A 19,477-nucleotide genomic window follows, 5' to 3' on the forward strand; every position below is an offset into this window, starting at 1 on the left:
GATTTGGGACCATTGTGCATTGTCCCAATTAGAACTTCTATATCTCAAAATTAGTAAAACCTATGAAAATGTCATAAAGGTCAATCTTGTAGAGAATTTTCAATGCTGTAACATTTTCTTTAACCCCGATGGGACTTCCAAGCTAAATCGTGAAAATCTAAAAAAGCCTTAAAAACTTAAACTTTGACCGCGATTTATTTAAAAATCCCTCAGGCGATTTTCTTTATTTTTTTTTTAATTTTTCCCATCTATGATCATTGTAGTTTCAGAATCCGCAAAAACTTCCCAGACTTAAATATAGTTAATGCGCACCGTGTACATGTTTGATGCTCTTTTATTATAACAACAATATCAAACAACAGTATCAAATAGCATTAGCTTCGCTAGCAATATTTTTTGTGTAATGTGTTGCTACATGTTGCCTTTGTTTATTGTTGCTAAACATATTTCAAAGAAATTTTAGCAGGCAAAGCTGCAAATTTTCGACCCTTTTGCTAATATGGCGTTGGCATTTTAAACCCTGGATAGCCTCTTTGACCTATCTTCTTCTTCTTTATTTGCTTATTCGATTTTCGAATATTAGCGATCATACAATTACATAGTTTCTATTTTCATTAAATGTTATTTATGATTTGACTAAAGAGTTTTCTATTTCCTGATGAGTTGCTAAGGTGGTCTGCATTATGATATCCGGTCCATTGTTGTATGTCTTTGAGCCAAACTGTTTATTTTTGGAATTTCTACCGTCCATTTTTGCTTGGAGAATTTCTTGAAGTTGTTTATATTTGGGATTCCTCATAATGTGTCCTACGTATGCGCTCTTTTGCTTTTTGATATGTTTTATTAGTTCTTGGATGTGGTTCATTCTTCGGAGAACCTCTTCGTTCGATATGTGAGCTGTCCAGGGTATTTTTAGTATTCTTCTGTAAACCCGTACCTCAAATGCCTTGAGCCTTTTAATGGTCCAAATTTCCACTGTATATACTGTATATAGCAATACTGACCAAATATAAATCTTTTCTTCGTTTCAATGTTTATGTTATGGCTTGTTAAGACTTTTTTATATTTGAAAAAAAACGCGTCAATTCAATTTCTTTGCTGTTGTCCCATTCCTCATTAATTAGAACGCCTAGGTATTTAAAACATTTTACTCTTTCAATAATAGAGCTATGTATTTTTAAAGTTGTGTCTGCGTGCGAATTCTTTCTGCTAATCACCATGAACTTAGTCTTTTGGATATTAATTTTTAGCCCATAGTATATCGTTGTATTCAGTGAGTCTGTTCATAAGGCTTTGTTTTCCGGACATAGTATCAGCCATATATTTATTTATTGTTATTTTTGATTTTTATACTTTAGCACCCATAGAACGGTACCTCCCGATTTTAGGTATTCTGAAGGTTGTGGTTTCAATATTACTCCGAAATTGCTGAAATTTGGTATTTAGTCTTCGTTGGTGGTACGAAACTTTCGCCCAGAAATTTGTCGGTACAGGCCCACGCCTTCATATAGCCCCCATTGAACGGTACCTCCCGATTTTCCGTATTTTGAAGGTTATGGCCACAATAATCCATTGAAATGGCTGAAATTTGGTATTTAGTCTTCGTTAGGGGTATTCAACTTTCCCCTCTAAATTTGTCGGTGTAGGTCAACGCCTCCATATAGCCCCCTTAGAATGGTACCTCCCGATTTTCGATATTTTGGAGGTTTTGACCCTGAAAACACCAATTGTGGGTGTTCTCACTAGAAAGAAGGGCGGTTGGATTCTTGCCGTGAGCCTCGAAAATATTTCAATTGTGGAAATATTTTCCTCAAGATTCATCCACCAAGGAATAATGCAATGAAAAAAGGAAAAGAAAATGCAGTGTATTAGGCGAGAACAATTATGGTTCTTTATTTAATTCTTTGACCAGGAACGACCGCTTACCAAGGACAACAGTATTGGTTGATAACAAGTGATAACAGTTAACAAGTGATAACAGTTAACAAGTGTTTATTATGAAGAAAATTACAATGTAAGTTCAGTAAGAAAGTTCAGAGAGTGAAAATGAGAGCATACAGGTACAATTCTGAACAGATTTAGAGATGCCGAATGCAAATATTTCGGAACATAGCAAAATGCGAATAAGGGTTGCCGATTGGGGAAATCCGGCGTGAACAGACCTCAATATTAATCCAAAGTGGCCACACCTTCATATAGCCCCCATTGAACGGTACCTCCCGATTTTCGGTATTTTCAAGGTTGTGGTCTCAATATTACTCCGAAATGGCTGAAATTTGGTATGTAGTCTTCGTTCGGGTACTAAAACTTTCCCACAGAAATTTGTTGGTACAGGCCCACGCCTTAATACAGCCCCCATAGAACGGTACCACCCGATTTTCGGTATTTTGAAGATTTTAGCTTCGTTATCTCACCGAAATGGCTGAAATTTGGTGTATACAAATATAAAATTTTCCCCCAGAATGTTGTTGGTATGTGTACACGCCTTCATATAGCCCCAAAGAGCGGTACCTCCCGATTTCCGGTATTTTGAAAGGTGTGGCCTCAATATTTCTCCGATAAAGCTGAAAATTGGTCTTTAGTCCTCATATATAGGTCCACGCCTTTTTTTGATGGTTGTGGCCACAACTACAAACAGAAATGGCTGAGATTTGGTATTTACTCTACGTTGAAAGTAAAACCCTTTCCGACTGAATTTCGTCGTTTCGATATATCCCCCATAAAACGGTACCTCCCTAATAATTGTGAGGGATGTGACGTTAATATCCCACCGAAATGACTGAAATTTGTTATTTAGTCTTTCATGGTGTTATAAAATGTTCCAGAAAAGAAATATCAGTATAAGTCCACTTCTTCCTATATCCCCCATAGAAGCGTACCTCGTGATTTACGGTATTTTATCCTACTGAAATATCGTAAATTTGGTATTTAGTCTTCTTTGAGTCAGAAATTTGTCGGTATAGATCGACGTTTTGATATAGCCCCCGGTACCTCCCGAATTTCCGTATTTTAAAGGTTAGTGATATTGTTTTACCGAAATTGCTGAAATTTGGTATTAAGTCTTTTGCATAAACGAAAGGAAGCTAATTGTTCCATTTTACTTTAATAACACTCCTGGTGGAGGGTATAACAAGTTCGGACCGGCCGAACTTAGTCAGGGTTTTGGAGGAAAGAACAACGCTTACCTTGACCAATACATTATTCGCCAGGTAGAAGAACTCATTTTAATTGTAAGATGTTATGTTTTATTATTTGTGTATGTGTGTTATGTTTTATTATTTGTGTATTAGACATGAAGCGATTTGTGTGTTTTTTCACAATGTAATGCCAGGTTCTGCACAGAACTTGTTGCATTTATGAAAATTACACTGTTTTAAGAAAATTTATTCATTCATTGGTATTGTTTTGATATTCTAAACATCGCTCTTGGATAAATTTATGTATAGCTTTTTTACGCCTTTTTTATCACCAATTGACAAGGCATGTATGTGGTCAAAATTTGACTGCACATTGGAAATATAAGCTTCTAAATATTTTTCTCAATAGATTAGAGTGTTGGGACACTAAAAATCAACTCATTTTGCGCTTCGTGTATCAAACTATCCACAAGAAAATATTATTAATTTTTAAATATTTCATATGTGTTTTTTTTCTTATCAGTAGGCATAAAATATTGGATTGCGCTGCAGTTTTAATTTTCGATATCTGCTGAATCGAAAAAATTGTTTTTGTAAAGTTGAATAAATTATTTTCTTACGTGGTTTCATAAAAATAATTTTTATTTTATTTTTACGCTTCTTTCCCATTTAATCTTATGCAAGTTTCCAGAATTGGCCCTATCAATTGTAAAGAAGAACTAATGTTACACTAAATCGATCGTAGAATTTAACAAAAAAAAAAACAAGAACATGTACTAGAATTAATTATATTAACAAATAATTTGTCTTTATAATTGCTGTACGAGTTTCGCTTGGTGTTAAAATTCTTACCGCCTCTTTATGTATACCGTACGAAAATCCGTACGAAAGGAAAACTGACACTCACTTCCGTCTACAAATGCGTTCATGTATTTCGCAAACTATCGTGCGACTGCCGTTACGTATCATATGCGAAATACTACTAATTTGAATGTACATTTGTACAACTATGTTCCATAAATGAGAGCCAAATGAGAAATAAAAACAAAATCCACATATACATACAAACATTGAAATATGTGGGATTTGTTTTGTTTGAGAAATTAAAATGTGTCGGTATTTATTAAATTGATTTTTTGAAATTAATGAATGAAACCGCCTTTAAAACGTGTCTATAAAATTTTTATTTTGTTTCAAGAATGTGTATAAATTTGTTTTAAGATTTTCGGTGTTAGCCGCGAGTTTACGTTCTACTCGACAGCTACAAAGCAAACGAGTGATTTTGACATTCTCTTTCTACAAAAGACAATCCTTTCGAAATACAAAAACCCAAGTTTACATGAAAAAGTGTACGTTTACGTGTTATTTCGTATGGTTTGTCGGTCGCATAGATTTTCGTAGGTGTTTACATGAACAGAAAATGATTTTTTTCAACTTCGGAAGCACATGAAACCTTTCGGTCGACATACATAAACAGGGGGTAAGTATTTTAGCTAATTTAATTTTTTAACAATGTAAACGAGTTGATTAATTTCTTATATCGTGGTTCTAAATTGTCGACTGAATGCACTAAAAATCTGCGTAAATACTTTCTTCATATCCTTTTTTGTGTTGGAGATATAAGTCAATTAAAAAATTCCTATTCCTATTATGAATTTTTTTTAAGGACTATCTTTAATGGTCTTATGAGTCTATATTCACTGCATCGTTTGGCATGGCTCTTCTATGTCTAGGCCTTCGTTATAGACGTAAAGTGACGCGTATATATGAGAAAGAAATCAGTTTGGTTTATACTTGTGTTTTCTGCTCTATCTTGTGGCGATTTCCATGTGTACAGTCGTCGGGTAGGCAGAAATATGTGTTTGCTACTTTCATTCAGTATTCTTGGGAGAATTCTATTAGTCTGTCACCTCTTTCATTTCTATTTCCCAATCTATATTGTCCACTTGTTCCTAGAACAGCGTTGCTTCCTACCTTCGCGCTAAAATCCCCCTGAACAATGGTTATTTTATGTGGTTTTGTCAGATTAAAGAGTTCACAAATTTCGTTATAAAAGAGTTCTAATTCCTCGTTGGTTTTGTCAGCTGTAGAAGCACGTTCCACGTTCCAATTTTTGTTTGTTTTGTTTGACCTCCGGGGATTTTTAGCACCCTCGAGTTACCGTAGATTGAGGGACAAATGTTTTGTCTTGTATTCATAATTGTATGATTTTCGAGGGATGATACATCAGTGGTTTCCCGTTGCCTTCTAATGGGTATACAGTTTTCCTTCTAGTATTCAGCCGCTCCTCTGGAGTACAGACGCAGTTTGTAGTCACCCAATGTGGGAACAGACACTACGTTGCAATCGGTTTCTTTTGGATGTGAGGCTGATTAGACGACAACATCCGATCCTGGCGTTGGGATTCCCAACGAAACCCTCTAGGCCGGATCGCCTTCTTACTCTAGCCATCGACAAACGGTTGTCTGTAAGATACTACCATGGAATATTTGATTTAAAATCGGAAGTAGTGAGCTGATTGGAAAATTCAGCAAGTGAATCATCTCTGGCAATTTCCAAGTGAGTGGCGATCAGAGACTTTCCGTACCGAAGTATACACCTGAGAGGATCCCCATTTCCCCTTTGTCCTATAAAATGTTTTCTGAAAAAGCAGAATACGTATATTTTATAGGACAGATTATAACTAATTAAGTATGTAATCGCCAAAATAACTCGCACATACTCTAAAAGCAAATTTACTTATGGGGTTTCTACACGGTATGTTTTATACATGTTATGCATAGCGACAGTCACTGTTTTTTCGCCCATATGTAATTCCTTCTGAACCGCAAAATTTTATTTTTCATTCGTTTTCTGTTCTTTCTGTTTTTAATATTGCGAACAAATGAAATAGCTGTTTTCCTTTTGTTGTACAGACGAGAATAGAGCGCGTTCTATTCGTAAAATATGCATATGTATACCCATATCACTTTGATGCATAAAAATTTTGTTATGGTTCACACCATTGCTTTGTTCCAGAACCTGAAAAAAGCTACTAATTTTTACTACGATAACAATTTTTCCTTTATGCTATCGGTAAAAATAGTAAAAATTAGTAGATTATTGCAGTTCTGGAACAGGCCTCATGTGTACAAAATTCAGATTTGTAAAAAGTGCCAGAAGTTATGCATAAAACATACCGTGAGGAAACGGAAGCGCTTCGGAATCATTGTAGAAAGCGGTATTGAAGCCATGAAATTATTTACTGCTTCCAATTTCGAGAACATTTTCTGATGGGTAAAGACATCAAAAAATATTTTTTGATTTTTCTCTTTCGAGACGAGCTAAATCATCCGAAAACTGCGTATGGGAGACAATGGCAGTTGTGTGTTAGTGTTAGTTAACCCATATTGAATTCAGTAATATAGAACGAAAGCTTGCTGCACGAAATACACCTGATGAGCACCCCCATCAAGTGCGAAACACGTAGTTTAGTGATTTCTAATGACAATTTCTCGGACATTCTTTTCCATTTACATTCCCTTCTTATGATTTAGCTCGTCTCGAAAGAGAAAAAACACAAAAAAATCATATGATCATCATCGCCTTTACAGGTAAACATAATATATATATACATATTTTTTTTTTTAATTTTCAATATATAAACTTTTTTATATAGGCTTAATCCCATTGTTGCTGTTTTAATATTGTAACACAAGTAATTTATTAGTGGAGAAAATTAGGTATTGTTTGCCAAAAGTAAGGCAGGGAAGATTATAGTTTCAATTCCCTCTGCTGTCCTTGTAAATCAACGACACATAACAGTATAGAAGATTTATCTTGATAGATTAACTTTGACGGATCATATAGGCAAACAAGGCAACATATAGTGTTCTCTGCCTTAGCCCTCGGTAAACAATGCCATATTTACTCCACTAGTAAATTAGTTGTTTTAAAATATTAGAACAACAACAATGGGAATAAGCCAGACCATTTTTTATTAAAGAAAATTGTAACAGCCATCCCAATAAAAACACCACCAATAATCTGATTTAAAATATATAAATATAGTTTAATTCATGAATACATGTTCATGCTCTTTTCGACTTATTTAGTCATTTTAATATGTATTTTGTAGAAGATTTGCAACAAAGACGCATAATTAAAACGGACTCTGGATACGGGTTATCAACATATGATATCCATAACATTAGAAACATTTAAATTTAAAATTTTCTTTAATGAATCTTTCTCTTTACAAAATAGGGATCTACGTTGCATTAAAAACTGGTCTAATCATGATTTAACTATCATCAAAGATGCACATCATAAACCTTCTGTTTTGGATAATTTCGATAAACAACGCTTTTGTCACATGCCGTATTTCTGACATCAAAAACAATTCCACATTTGTAGGCACCAAGGTAGCTACTCGTCAGAGCAAATTTTTATTTGACTCTATCTTTCGAATTGGTTCTGGTATTTCCAATGTTTTTGGTGATGAGACAGCAGAGGAAGAAGATTACGAAGATGTTTATGTTGAAAAGTGCGAATGCGGTAAGTTAATATATAATGTACTTTTTAAGACACGAAAGAGATCTTGTTTACTTTTTTGAATAAAAAGGTTTCTGCCTTGTATCGTGTCTTCCTGCTCGCTTTATGATGATTCGTGATTTAAAGTGCTAGATTTATAAAGTGTTCCACTAGGATAGAAACACACAAAGTTTTTGCATAAATTGTTCCTCGGCTAAGAATAAAAATATTAAAGACTTTTGTTTGTTGTTTATTACAGCATTTTAAAATTAAATGAAACTTTTTCCAAATTGAATGAATCCTTTTCCAAATTAAACTAAAACTTTTCCAAATTAAATGAAACCTTTTCTAATTCAAATCAAAATTTTTCTAATTTAAATGTGATATCTTTGTAGAAGTAAATAAGCCCGACTATTTTGAAAATGAAAAAGAAATGAGTACTGATGGTGTAAGCCTTGAGAAGACTTCACAATCCGCTCAAGGCATTCGAAAAACAGCAGTTTTTTTGACCGCTGTCTCTACGGAGGGTCTCCTCTGCCATTATGGGGCATGGCCACAGCCACTGCAAAGACCATTATTTATGCCTCCAGCAATGAAAATGATGTTTGCTTCAAGGTTTGCAACCGAAACGACGGCTGACGAAATTAATAGTTATATAAGATCAAGATGATAACTTCCTTAAATGTTATAACAAGGAAGGATTCTAGGAAGGCCAGAGACACTAGGCTGCCTTGATAGTAAAAAGGATTCAAAAATACTTCACAACTGCAATTTTGCAATAAGTTTAGTATAGATACATGTTTTCAAACTCAGCCTTTGTCTAGCACCACATCTAGTATGCCTGATGAGCTGAATTAAACCACCAGCGAAACGATCGTAGCATATTGGTTGGATGTGTGTGGACTTCGCTAGATATCACTTTTTCAATACAAACTCCTTAGGTCATGATAGCTCAATTAATTGAATTAAATAAAACTCTCACAAATAAATGACCTTAGTCCTAATAAAACAACAGTTAAATAAAAGTTACAAAATTCGTTCGACATTTTCCTGGAAAGAAACTATATGTTATTACATTTGCCTCCTCGAACAGCTAGAGTTTCAAAAAATTTAAAAATTCGTTTTCCATTTGTAAAGGGTAAAGGTAAATTTCAAATGCAAGAATTCTTTTTTTGCGATTATTTACGTAGTTATTAGATTTAAATTCTAATATAAGATTTGAGAGTAGTTTATGTTATGTTTGTTTTGGTAACATATACGGCCTTGTTGGCTTGGTTACCAATCCCGAAATAAAAATAAATAAATAAAATTGCTGCTGAAAAAACAAATTCGAGAGGAGCTCTTAAACTTCACTTTTTTCCGCGTTTTGTCTGGGAGGTACCGATATAGTTAATATTCGAACCCGATGTATACGTGAAAGGAATAATATGATGTGTCAAGTTTGATCCAAATCGATTGTTCCCTACGAGAGCTATCGTTTACACCATTTTACAGCAAATTTTGAACTTTTGTGGGGAAGGAACCAGAACAAGTGGACCGATATGGCTCATCTTCGAACTTAAACTAAGTTTGGACAAAATATTACGAATCAAATTTTGGTTTCAATCGATTGATCCGTTTGAGAGTTGTGCGCTCCATAGGAAATTAAGGGTAGTATTGAAATTACAATCATTCAAAAAATGTGGAAATTAAAAAGCCTATTACTATCAATTATTATTCGCGAATTAGTTAAAATCAGGTGATGCACATCCGTTTTTGAATACAGCGATTCAATACTTATGCATATTTCTATGTTTCACTCAGCGGTCAAAGTGTGCCGCCAGTTGCATTACACAATGCAAAAAACCTTAAAGTGGGTAAAAATCGCGCAATTTGCATACGATTTTCATGCGCATCCGGTTTCAGTAGCACCCATCAAAAATACGTAAATAGATTCTTCAAGAACCGCGGATGTGCCTCCAAATTCTATTTTTGGTAAAAAACCCATATTACTCGCGAATCTCGGTAATTTATGACACGCGTTTTCGCAAATATTATAATCGTTTATAAAGGATTCCATTTACGTAAAAAATTTTAAAGAAAATCGAGGTTTAGTACGCGGATTTGTCAAAATAAATTTTTGCTGATTTTCCTATTTTCAGGGTATCTATATCCGCGGTTTTAGTGTATGGATTCGATCGCGGATGGGTTCATTAGTTCCGTCGCGTAAAAAAAACTAAATTCACGCGGGGTACAAAGGAAATTGAATGGCACTTGTAAATTTGAAACGCAAAAAATAGGTTTTTTAGAAAAATTCACGCATCAAACATTGGCCTTTAGACTTCAATTACTAGGATGCTGTAAGGAGCACACTCATGAGATATACACTAAACGACGTAAAATCACGAGTTTTATAATCCTATTATGAGTTTTGAATATTATCTTGTTGCGCGTCCGAATTATTAAAACAATTAAAAAACCCCTAAATTCCGGCTTCAAAATGTCAGCATCAATTTTAGGTGGATGCAGTGGATATATCTAAAAATGATACACTAGTATCATATTGCCCATGAAGTATTCTTTGTGTCTTTCTTTGGGCATATGTCTATAAAATGTAAGGTTAAGCCAGAAATCGGAGGGGAGCATAAAAAAACTTGTTGGCTTCAACCCATTTTTACCTATTTTTCTACATTGATGCCAACACAGCTTGCACGTAAATTAATTTTAATGGTCGACCTTATGGGATTCCTCCTAAACACTTAATTTTAAAGAATGTATATCATACTATATAGAATATGTTAACATTTCGCGAATTCTGAATGGGTGAAGCTCGGATTCATCGATTGTTTTCGCCATATATACTTTTTACATAACATTGGTATAAATGTCACGTATAATATTAAGAGTATTGATGAATACAATACACACGGTGCGCCTTTACTAAATTTAAATTTGGGAAGTTTTTGCGGATTCTGAAACTACAATCATAACAAATATTAAAAGAAAACAAAACTTACGACCACGCAGGTTTCATCCCAAAAACACATCTCAGATTGAGTTGGTATAACTCAACTATCCAAACCCAAAAAAGAAGAAACAAATAAACACAAGAATCTCATTATTGGTGAGGTAAAAAACAAAGAGAATATCATCATCATTCATACAAGCGAAACTCACCAAAATTGCTTTTTAACCACAGAATGCCGAGAGAAAAGACAAAAATTATTGTTGGATATAACTTAAAAAATTTTATTGCAGAAACAATTGATGGAGTCACAAAACTACATACGGAATCTAACAATATATGTAAAATACATATTTTGCTCTACAAATATTGTAGGAACATTTGTATTTTTTCTCTGCCTTTTAGAAATGGTTAAGAATGGCAAACATACTACTGTTCCCGATCATCCACAACCTAACAACGAATCTATCGTATCACCGATAAACTACAGCCGAATCCAGAACACATCGTGCGCCGATTATCCACGGCCGAACATCGAATACATCGTGCTCCTTATCATCTGCAGCCGAACACCGAATACATCGTATATGCAAAGGTAGGTCTACAAGTAGGTTAGGTTAGGTTAGGTTAAAGGACGCGCAGCTGTCGTGTTGGACAGCCACTCCACTCGGAGACCTTATGGTCCATTGTGTTCATCCTAAAGTAAGGGTAGGAGAAAAGAAAAGAAATAATAGCATATCGAGTTTAGAAATAGGAAAAAGGAATAATTAAGTAAGTTATAGGATAGTTGAGAATGATTAAGTAAGTGCTATGGATTGAAAGATTATTTGTAAGGAGAGAGAGAGAGAGAGAGAGCGAGTAAGGAGGTTAGCAGTATTAAAAAGTTGTAAGTTGCTCGTTTTGAAGCCACTTCAGACCCTTGGCGAGAAGAAGCAGTGTTGTCGGCTCGGCTTGGCAGAGTGTTGTCAGAGATGATAATGTGTGTTCACCCATTGTTTGAACTCTCCTGGTCCTGAGCATTGGACAACGGCATAATAAGTGCTCAATCGTCTCTGTTTCTTCTTCGTCTTCGCATAATCTGCAGTAGTCCGTGGGGTCATCTCTATCCCATTTGCAGGTCATTGATCTTATCCTGCAGTGTCCCGTGATAACTCCAATCATTAGTTTTAGATCGGGTTTTCTCATAGAGAGTAGGGAAGTGGTCTTCCTTTTAGAGAGGTTGGGCCAGATTGCCTTTGATACCTTGCAGCCAGGTTCGTTATTCCAGATCTGACCAGCCTTCTCCCTGTATGTTTGTTCTAGGAGCCGCATGAAGTGACACAGGGGTGGCCTGATTGAGTTATCGATTTCGATGTCGCTTGACTCAGATCCGCGACGTGCCAGTTCATCCGCCTTTTCATTTCCCTCGATGTCGCAATGCCCCGGGACCCAGCACAAGGTAACGATTGATCGTAGGGCCTCCAAAGCTTTCCTGCAGTGCAAGACCGCAGCAGATTTGATTGAATGGGATCTAAGTGATTTTAGGGCCGCTTGGCTATCCACATAGATAGTCACCGGTCCGGCTATATCCCCTTCCATGTTTTTAATCAATTCTGCTGCTTTCGTGACCGCAAAGATTTCGGCTTGGAAGACGCTACAATTTTCGCTTAGCTTGTACGAGATCCGTAAGTTGAGGGTATCGCTGTAGACGCCCGCTCCTGTTCCCTTTTCCATCTTGGATCCGTCGGTATAAATCTCTATACCGGGTAGAGGTAGGGATTTGTGGGTCCAGGCTTCTCTGTCAGGTATCCGAACTTCAATGTCGTCGAAGTGTAATTGTGGTGATATATAGTCACTGATTACCTCCAAACCCACCGATAGTCCAGATTGTCGTAAGATAGCAGCATGGCCGTAGTCGAAGTTACGCCATGAATTTAACTCCTTGAGTCGGAGAGCACTCTTTGCTGCCAACTCCTGTACTACGAGATTCATCGGATGAAGATCCAGTAATACATTGAGAGCAGCCTGTGGAGTGCTTTTCATGGCACCGGTAATTAGAAGAGATGCCGCTCTTTGAACGACATTAATCTTGCGGAGAAGGGATGTCTTATTCAAAGCATTCCACCATACCAATGAACCATAAGTTAGAATGGGGCGAACTATGGCCGTAAAAATCCAATGTATGACCTGTGGTTTCAAACCCCAACTCTTACCAATAGAGTTCTTGCAAGAATAAAGGGCTATAAGTCCTCTCTTGGCACGTTCCTCGACATTCCTTTTCCACGTTAGTTGGTGGTCCAGGATAATGCCAAGGTACTTGGCCTCTAGGGAGAGCTTTAGGGCCACTCCATCCAGCGTTGGTAGGGGGAATGGTTTGACTTTTCTCTTGTTCGTAAATAGAACCAGCTCTGTCTTAGATGGGTTCACCCCAAGTCCATTGTTGTGTGCCCATCTTGATAGTTTGTCCAGAGCTCCTTTCATGAGTTCCGATAGCGTTTGTGGGAACTTCCCGGTGATCATTATGACCACGTCATCAGCATAAGCTACAGTCTTTATACGTAGTTGGTCAAATTCCTTAAGTATTTCGTTAATCACCAGGAGCCACAGCAGTGGTGATAATACACCTCCTTGTGGTGTGCCCCTGGTGACAGACTTCCGAATGGAGGTCTCACCGATATTTGAATTGATTATCCTGCCGCTAAGCATTCCATCGATCCAATTGATCAGTGTAGTGGAAACACCTAAGTTCAAGAGTGAATTGTGGATGGATTCGAGTTTGACGTTATTAAAGGCGCCTTCTATATCTAGAAACGCTGCTAACGTATAGTTTGAGCCCATCATATTCCTCTCGATTAAACCAACGACTTCATTAAGTGCAGTCTCCACCGATCTGCCTTTGATGTAGGCGTGTTGGGCAGGACTAATAACACTGTTTCCAAGTTTGGACCTTATTCCTAGGTCAAGCAATCTTTCTAACGTTTTCAATAGAAAGGAAGATAGGCTGATTGGTCTGTAGTCTTTGGGAAGCGTGTGACTTGACTTCCCCGCTTTGGGGATGTATGTCACCGTGACCTCCCTCCACAGAACCGGTGTGAACGATAGACGTAGACAGGCCCTATAAATATGATCCAGGTGTGGTATCAACACCTCCAATGCATTTTGTAGCATAGCAGGGAAGATACTATCTGGACCAGGTGATTTAAAGGGCTTAAAAGTGTTTATCGCCCAAGCTATCTTTGTGTGACTTATGATCTCCTCGATGACACTCACTTCCCCTGTGGCTTGGTTACACATTGGTGGATCGGCTGAGCGATCTGGTGCATCCATGCAGTTGGGAAAGTGGGTTTTGGCCAGGAGATCCAGAGTTTCTAGACCGGAGTTAGTCCATGTGCCATCATCCCGCTTGATACTGCCGATGGATTTAGGGTCCTTCGACAGTACTCTACGAAACCTGGCTACATCCTTTACTCCCTCTATAGACTCGCTAAAGCAGACCCAAGATCTGCGTTTAGCCTTCTTTATTTCGCTGTTGTACTTATTGAAAGATACCTTGTAGTTCTCCCAATCTGTGGACAACTTCGTTTTGTTGGCTTTATTGTAGAGCCTTCTGCTAATCTTCCTGAGATTAGCCAGATCTTTCGACCACCAGACCGGTTGACATCTTCTGCCTGGGTAAGTGAGTGGGCAGGCGGTCTCATAGCTGTCCACCAAAACCTCTGTCACGTGATTCACTGCACTATTAACCTCTGTGGCTGTTTGGGGGTATCGTGACACTCCCAGCTTGGAGCTTACTAGTTCATTGAATTTGTTCCAGTCGGTTTTCCGTGGATTTCTAAATGGTGGCTGTCGAATGCCATTAACAGAGACTTGGAAGAATATCTTCCGATGATCCGAAAAGGAGCATTCTTCCGATACCCTCCAGTCACTGATAATAGATTCGTCTTTATTAGTGAGGGTTATGTCTATTACCTCCCCCCTGATTCTATTTTGAAAAGTGTATTCATTTCCCCTGTTGCATATTCTGAGATTATATTTTAAGATAAAATCGAATACGGACTCACCTCTGGCATTTGTGTCTCTGCTGCCCCAGTGGAAATGGTGAGCATTGGCATCACATCCTAGGATGATGAGGCAAGTGCTACCCATCTCTTTGACAAGCTTCTCCACGTCATTACCCGGTGGGTCAGGGCTCTCGAATGGCATGTAAATGGACGAGAATATGGTGGCTCCATGGGAGCTGCATTCCATCCTTACAGCCGTAATATCACCTCCGCTGAAATTAGAGAGGAATATTAGTTTAAGACTCTTTTTAGCAACTACACAGGTTCTAACCTTGTCCCCGTTGGATGTGGCGAAGGTGGTGTAGTTGCTATCGTTTAACCCAGCAACCTTATTCTTGTATAAGTAAGGCTCCTGGATTAAGACGATGTCAACTTCAGACTTCTTGAGGGCTAGAAGAAGTTCAGCAGCAGCCGCTTTGCAGTGATGCAGATTAATCTGCATTATGCGAAGCGGCTGCTGCCTCCGTTCCTCCACTACTTTCGTCCTAGTCGGAATCTGATCCATCCTAGACCAAAATGTAGTTTGCCCTCACGAGTCTTTAAGTATTCTTGCCCCTGAGTGTCTATTGACACCCTGATGGCAACACCTCCATTTTCCGGATTGTGGCTGACCAGATTCCATGTGCTGGTCCGGAGATTGGGGTTTTGTCTGCCGAGTATGGTCAGTATGCGCGCGGGATCCACAGGTGGAGGTGGCACCCAAGCTGACAACACTCTTCTGAAAGGGACCTCGTTGACCCCAACGACTGCCAATTGACATCCCTCCCAGAGTTCGCCAAGACCCTCTATCGTGGAAGTGAGGAAATCCAGAGATTCCCTATTTTCACAACAGATGACCCTAACGCCTCTGTATGGAGCGGCACTGCCAAATTGGGTGTGTTTAGGAGGTTCCCCTTCTCCTGCGAACACGATGTCACGCAGACGAGTTTCGATAAGTAGCCATCGATCCTCTCTGATTACCCAATCAGGGTCAGATTTATCGATGACCGCTGCTCGCAACTCATCCGGCACCATCGGTCTGCTTGTTCTTTTTCCCCTGCTGTTGGTCTTGAGATGGGAGCTGGAAGATTCCTTGTGGCCCAAGTTAGCTTGTGAGGCTGAACTGGCTGCGGCATCTTTCCTGTTCCCAGTCTTAGGGCAACCGGCTGGGGAGGTATGAATGATGGGTTGTTGACCTGAAGTGGGCCTCTTTGCACTGGGGAGTGGCTCCTCCATTGACCTGTCTCTCTTCACCGCGATTTTTGGTGGAGATGGATTGGGCTTGGTAGGTGCTCCCCCAGGTGCGGAGACCGGTGTTCGGTCAGACTTCCCAGATTTTGAACTCTTATGATGCGTCCCCTTCGGCTTGGTTGCCTTCTTCTTTGAGGTTTGCCCTGTCTGTGTGACGGGACATCCCTTTGAAGAGAGCTTTGAGGTCGAAGGAGGCGAATCATTTGATGGTTTACGGATAATGTCAACATCGCTCCCAGTTTGGCCCTTGGGGGCTGTGGGAGTCGATGTAGGCATTGACCTAACCTCTTCGTTTGCCGTAATAAGAGAAAGCTTGCTGATATCAGGTTTTCCCTTGGGTAAGTGAGGGTGAGATCTTTCGATCTTTTTCACTACCTTGAGATTAATCCTGATCAGCTTGCATTCTCTCAGCGTTATAGATGAGGGTTCCCTGTCAATGAACTTCCTGAGGAAGTGCATTGCTCTGTGGTACGCCTTCCTCTTTTTGGCCCATTTACTAGCAGAGCTATCTGAGGTGGTGGGAGCTTTCCCGGCCGGTATTTTGGTCGGAGCTCCTTCCTCAACAGCAGCCAGTCCTTTTGAGCCAGCAACATCGGCTGCGGCCGATGGTTGGGTAGCTGGTGCATCGGTTGGTCCAGAGTTCATACAGGTGGCTGCTTCCACTGACTTCGAGGCCGACTCATCGTTGACTACAGTCGCTGGAATGACTGTGGTGTTCATTTCGTCATCCGATGAGCCGTCCTCGGCCCCAGTAGAATAGCCACCCTGACTGAGACGCAGGGCCAACGTCTGCTCCAGTATCTCCAGGAGTTTCCGGCTTTGTTCAGCCAAACTGTCAGTGACAGCTCCCAGAGTGGGTACCTTCGGTCCGTCCCCTCCCGACACTACCGTCCCGTCAACCGTTGACTGGGTTGCCCCAGACTTGGTAATAGATTTTGAAGAATTGTCCTTTGGCATTGCATTGTTGTCATCAATCGGATTAGTTTTGGTTGGTTTTTTGTTTAAATTTTTGCTCTCCATACGTCATAGATTTAGTGGGGGAAGTGAGGTCCACCATGGCATAGCCCTCCTGTACCATGGCAAGGACATGACAACTAAGCCATTACTGCGTTGAGATGCCCAGGTATCAACGAGGCTCCGTTCTAATACAGTTGGTACCCTAACTGCAAACCTTAGAACACCGATGGGCACGGTTTCGCCTGACACCCCGGCGTTAGGGGGTCTCTAATAAGTAGGAGACCGCTACTTGGATAACCTTTGGTCGGTCACAGTTCCCCAACTCAACACTTCCAGGGTGTTGAGTGTGGAAACTGTGACCTTAAGCCCCCGCATCGCGTCAAGATTGTTATCCCTGGCGAGGGAGGTCTACAAGTAAGAACGGACGTGTTTTAACGCAGCTCTCACTAATTGCCAAATAAACCACAAAGAAACGTGAATCTCACACTGTTTTGGGTTGCATATTTTATCCCACCTGCAACAGCCGTGCTTCTACAATAAATTTTCACAACCTCGCGGTGAACAGAAATATTTAATTTTATAATCAATAAATTTAATAAAAACATTGTCGCTCAATCTGCAATCCAACGAGTAAATAAAAACAAAAATAAAAATATCAACTGGCCTTGTCCAAGTTTGCAGCTGTCAAAATTCCGATATCCATAATAATAGTTATCGATAACAGTAACAACAGTTAATAGCTTTGCCATTTCAAAATGCCATATATCCAAAATTATGATAAATTATCCAAACGTAAGAATACAGATATTACATTGGCAGAAGGAACCAATAAAATTGCTTTCACCATGTATTAAAATCAGTTAATGAATCTCATTAACTCAAATTTAGATGACAAACTCAAGAAGTTACCCACGAAATCCGATCTAGAGGAAATAGAAGTCTAATTTGGGGCCATCAGTACAGACATGAATGCCCTGAAACTGGAAAATCAAATGCTAAAAGATGAGCTTAACTAAGTTCAAAAAGAAAATTTGCAACATAGATGAGATATTGCATGGCTTCAAAACCAAGTCAACTCTCACAAATTATTTGCCAAGTATTACGAATTTAATGGAAGAAGTTCAAAATCTCTTTAGAGAAAAGTTAATTATAACGTCAAAAGTAAAAATGTCAACAAGGTATTTGATCGGAATGGAAAAATGCCAGTTATTATACAGCTTGAAAACGAACAAGCGATTCAAGAAGTATTTCGTTATACCAAAAAATTGGCAGGTTTTAATATATCCATTGAACGTGATATGATACCGAATAAACAAATACGCAAGAAAGCCTTTCTTATTTTAAAAAAGAAAATATTATCCGTTAGTAAACAGCACAAAACTAATATAAGAGAATAAAGGATGAACATAAATAGTCCCTGGTTTAGACGGAATTATGCCAACAAAATCGTATCTAGCATCCTTATGGGGAAAGTGAGCTGATTAAATAAAATCAATATCGTTAAAATACGATGAATTCAATACAGGTATGAATTCAAAAAACTAATATACTATGCCCCCGAAATAAAATCAAATAGTGTCTCAATTATATCTTATTATATAAATCTCTCGATTTAAATATTTTTCACATTTAGAATCAGGAAAAACAGAAAGAGCAAGTCCATATTTCAACGGATACCACTTGGTCTTTCATCCGGCTATAAGAGTTCATAGATTTGGTAGGGCAGCAGGTGGTACAATCATTGGAATTAGCTAACAGTTAAGGACATTGATATTGAAGGAAAACACTTTATAAAATTACATACAAAAGAAATGATATATTCCATCTTTCCGCAATATTTTCGTTCAGTCACCTGGGAACATGATTTTAGAAACTGAAACAGTGTGTTCAAGTCGCTACTATACCCAACCCCATTATTAAGGGAAACATAAATATTCGAATTGGAGAACAAAATCAAGAAGTTGGAGACTTATATAACGAACGATTTTATGCCAGTTTTAATACAAGAAAATCTAAAGATAAAATCGTGAATCAGAAAAGCACTCAGTTCGTACAATTCTGTGAGGATTACAACCTACTAATTTAAAACGGTATAACCTAAGGCGATCAAGAGGGAAATTTTACATATATCTCATCATTGGGTGAATCAGTAAATGATATTTGTGCTGTGTCTAAGCTTCTAAACTTCTCAACAAGTGGTTTTGAAGACACGCCGTTCGGACCCGGCGATAAACTGTAGGTCCCATATCATTGAGCTAATATGAATCGGGATGCACTCATTGATATGAGAGAAGTCTCCCTTGTGCCGTCTGTGGAATGTTTGTGGAAAAGTTATTTTATTGTGCAATATATCAAAGTGGATAATATCATATGGTCAGATCATTTCCCTATCACTACTACTATCAACATTAAATCTGACTCATATGGAAAGTCGAGGATAAGAGTAATTAACAAAGAAGGAACAATGAATATTTACGTACAGCTGACGGAACTAGTCAAATGAGAATCAGTCGAATTTGCGATATAATAAAAAAATCATGCTCTAAATCGGTTAGTACAAAACAGTCGTTCGAACCAAAAACTAAATGGTATGATAGAAGTTGTAATAACGCAAGGATACAGAGCTTTAAACTGCTCAAAATTTACAGAAGGACAAA

The 19,477-nt window shown here is 38.4% G+C and overlaps 1 protein-coding gene across 4 annotated transcripts in view; it reads left to right on the top strand.

Annotated features, from left to right (window-relative positions):
* The window catches only part of LOC141386709 (trypsin-1), a 236,789-nt gene that overhangs the window by 65,050 nt on the left and 152,262 nt on the right, over positions 1 to 19,477 (top strand). For 2 of the 4 annotated variants that reach the window (XM_073955632.1, XM_073955638.1), the window contains exon 2: positions 7,383 to 7,673. The exons of 1 other annotated variant lie outside the window; for it this stretch is intronic. In XM_073955632.1, coding sequence (XP_073811733.1) covers positions 7,436 to 7,673 — 238 coding nt within the window. In that variant the 5' untranslated portion in view covers positions 7,383 to 7,435. Of the gene's footprint in view, positions 1 to 7,382; positions 7,674 to 10,998; positions 11,189 to 19,477 lie in introns of all 4 variants that reach the window. One more of the 4 variants, XM_073955644.1, reaches the window with a different exon arrangement.

This window comes from Musca autumnalis, unplaced genomic scaffold (genome assembly GCF_047663935.1).
Source record: "Musca autumnalis isolate F117 unplaced genomic scaffold, ASM4766393v1 scaffold_1, whole genome shotgun sequence".
Classification (NCBI taxonomy): Eukaryota; Metazoa; Arthropoda; class Insecta; order Diptera; family Muscidae; genus Musca; species Musca autumnalis.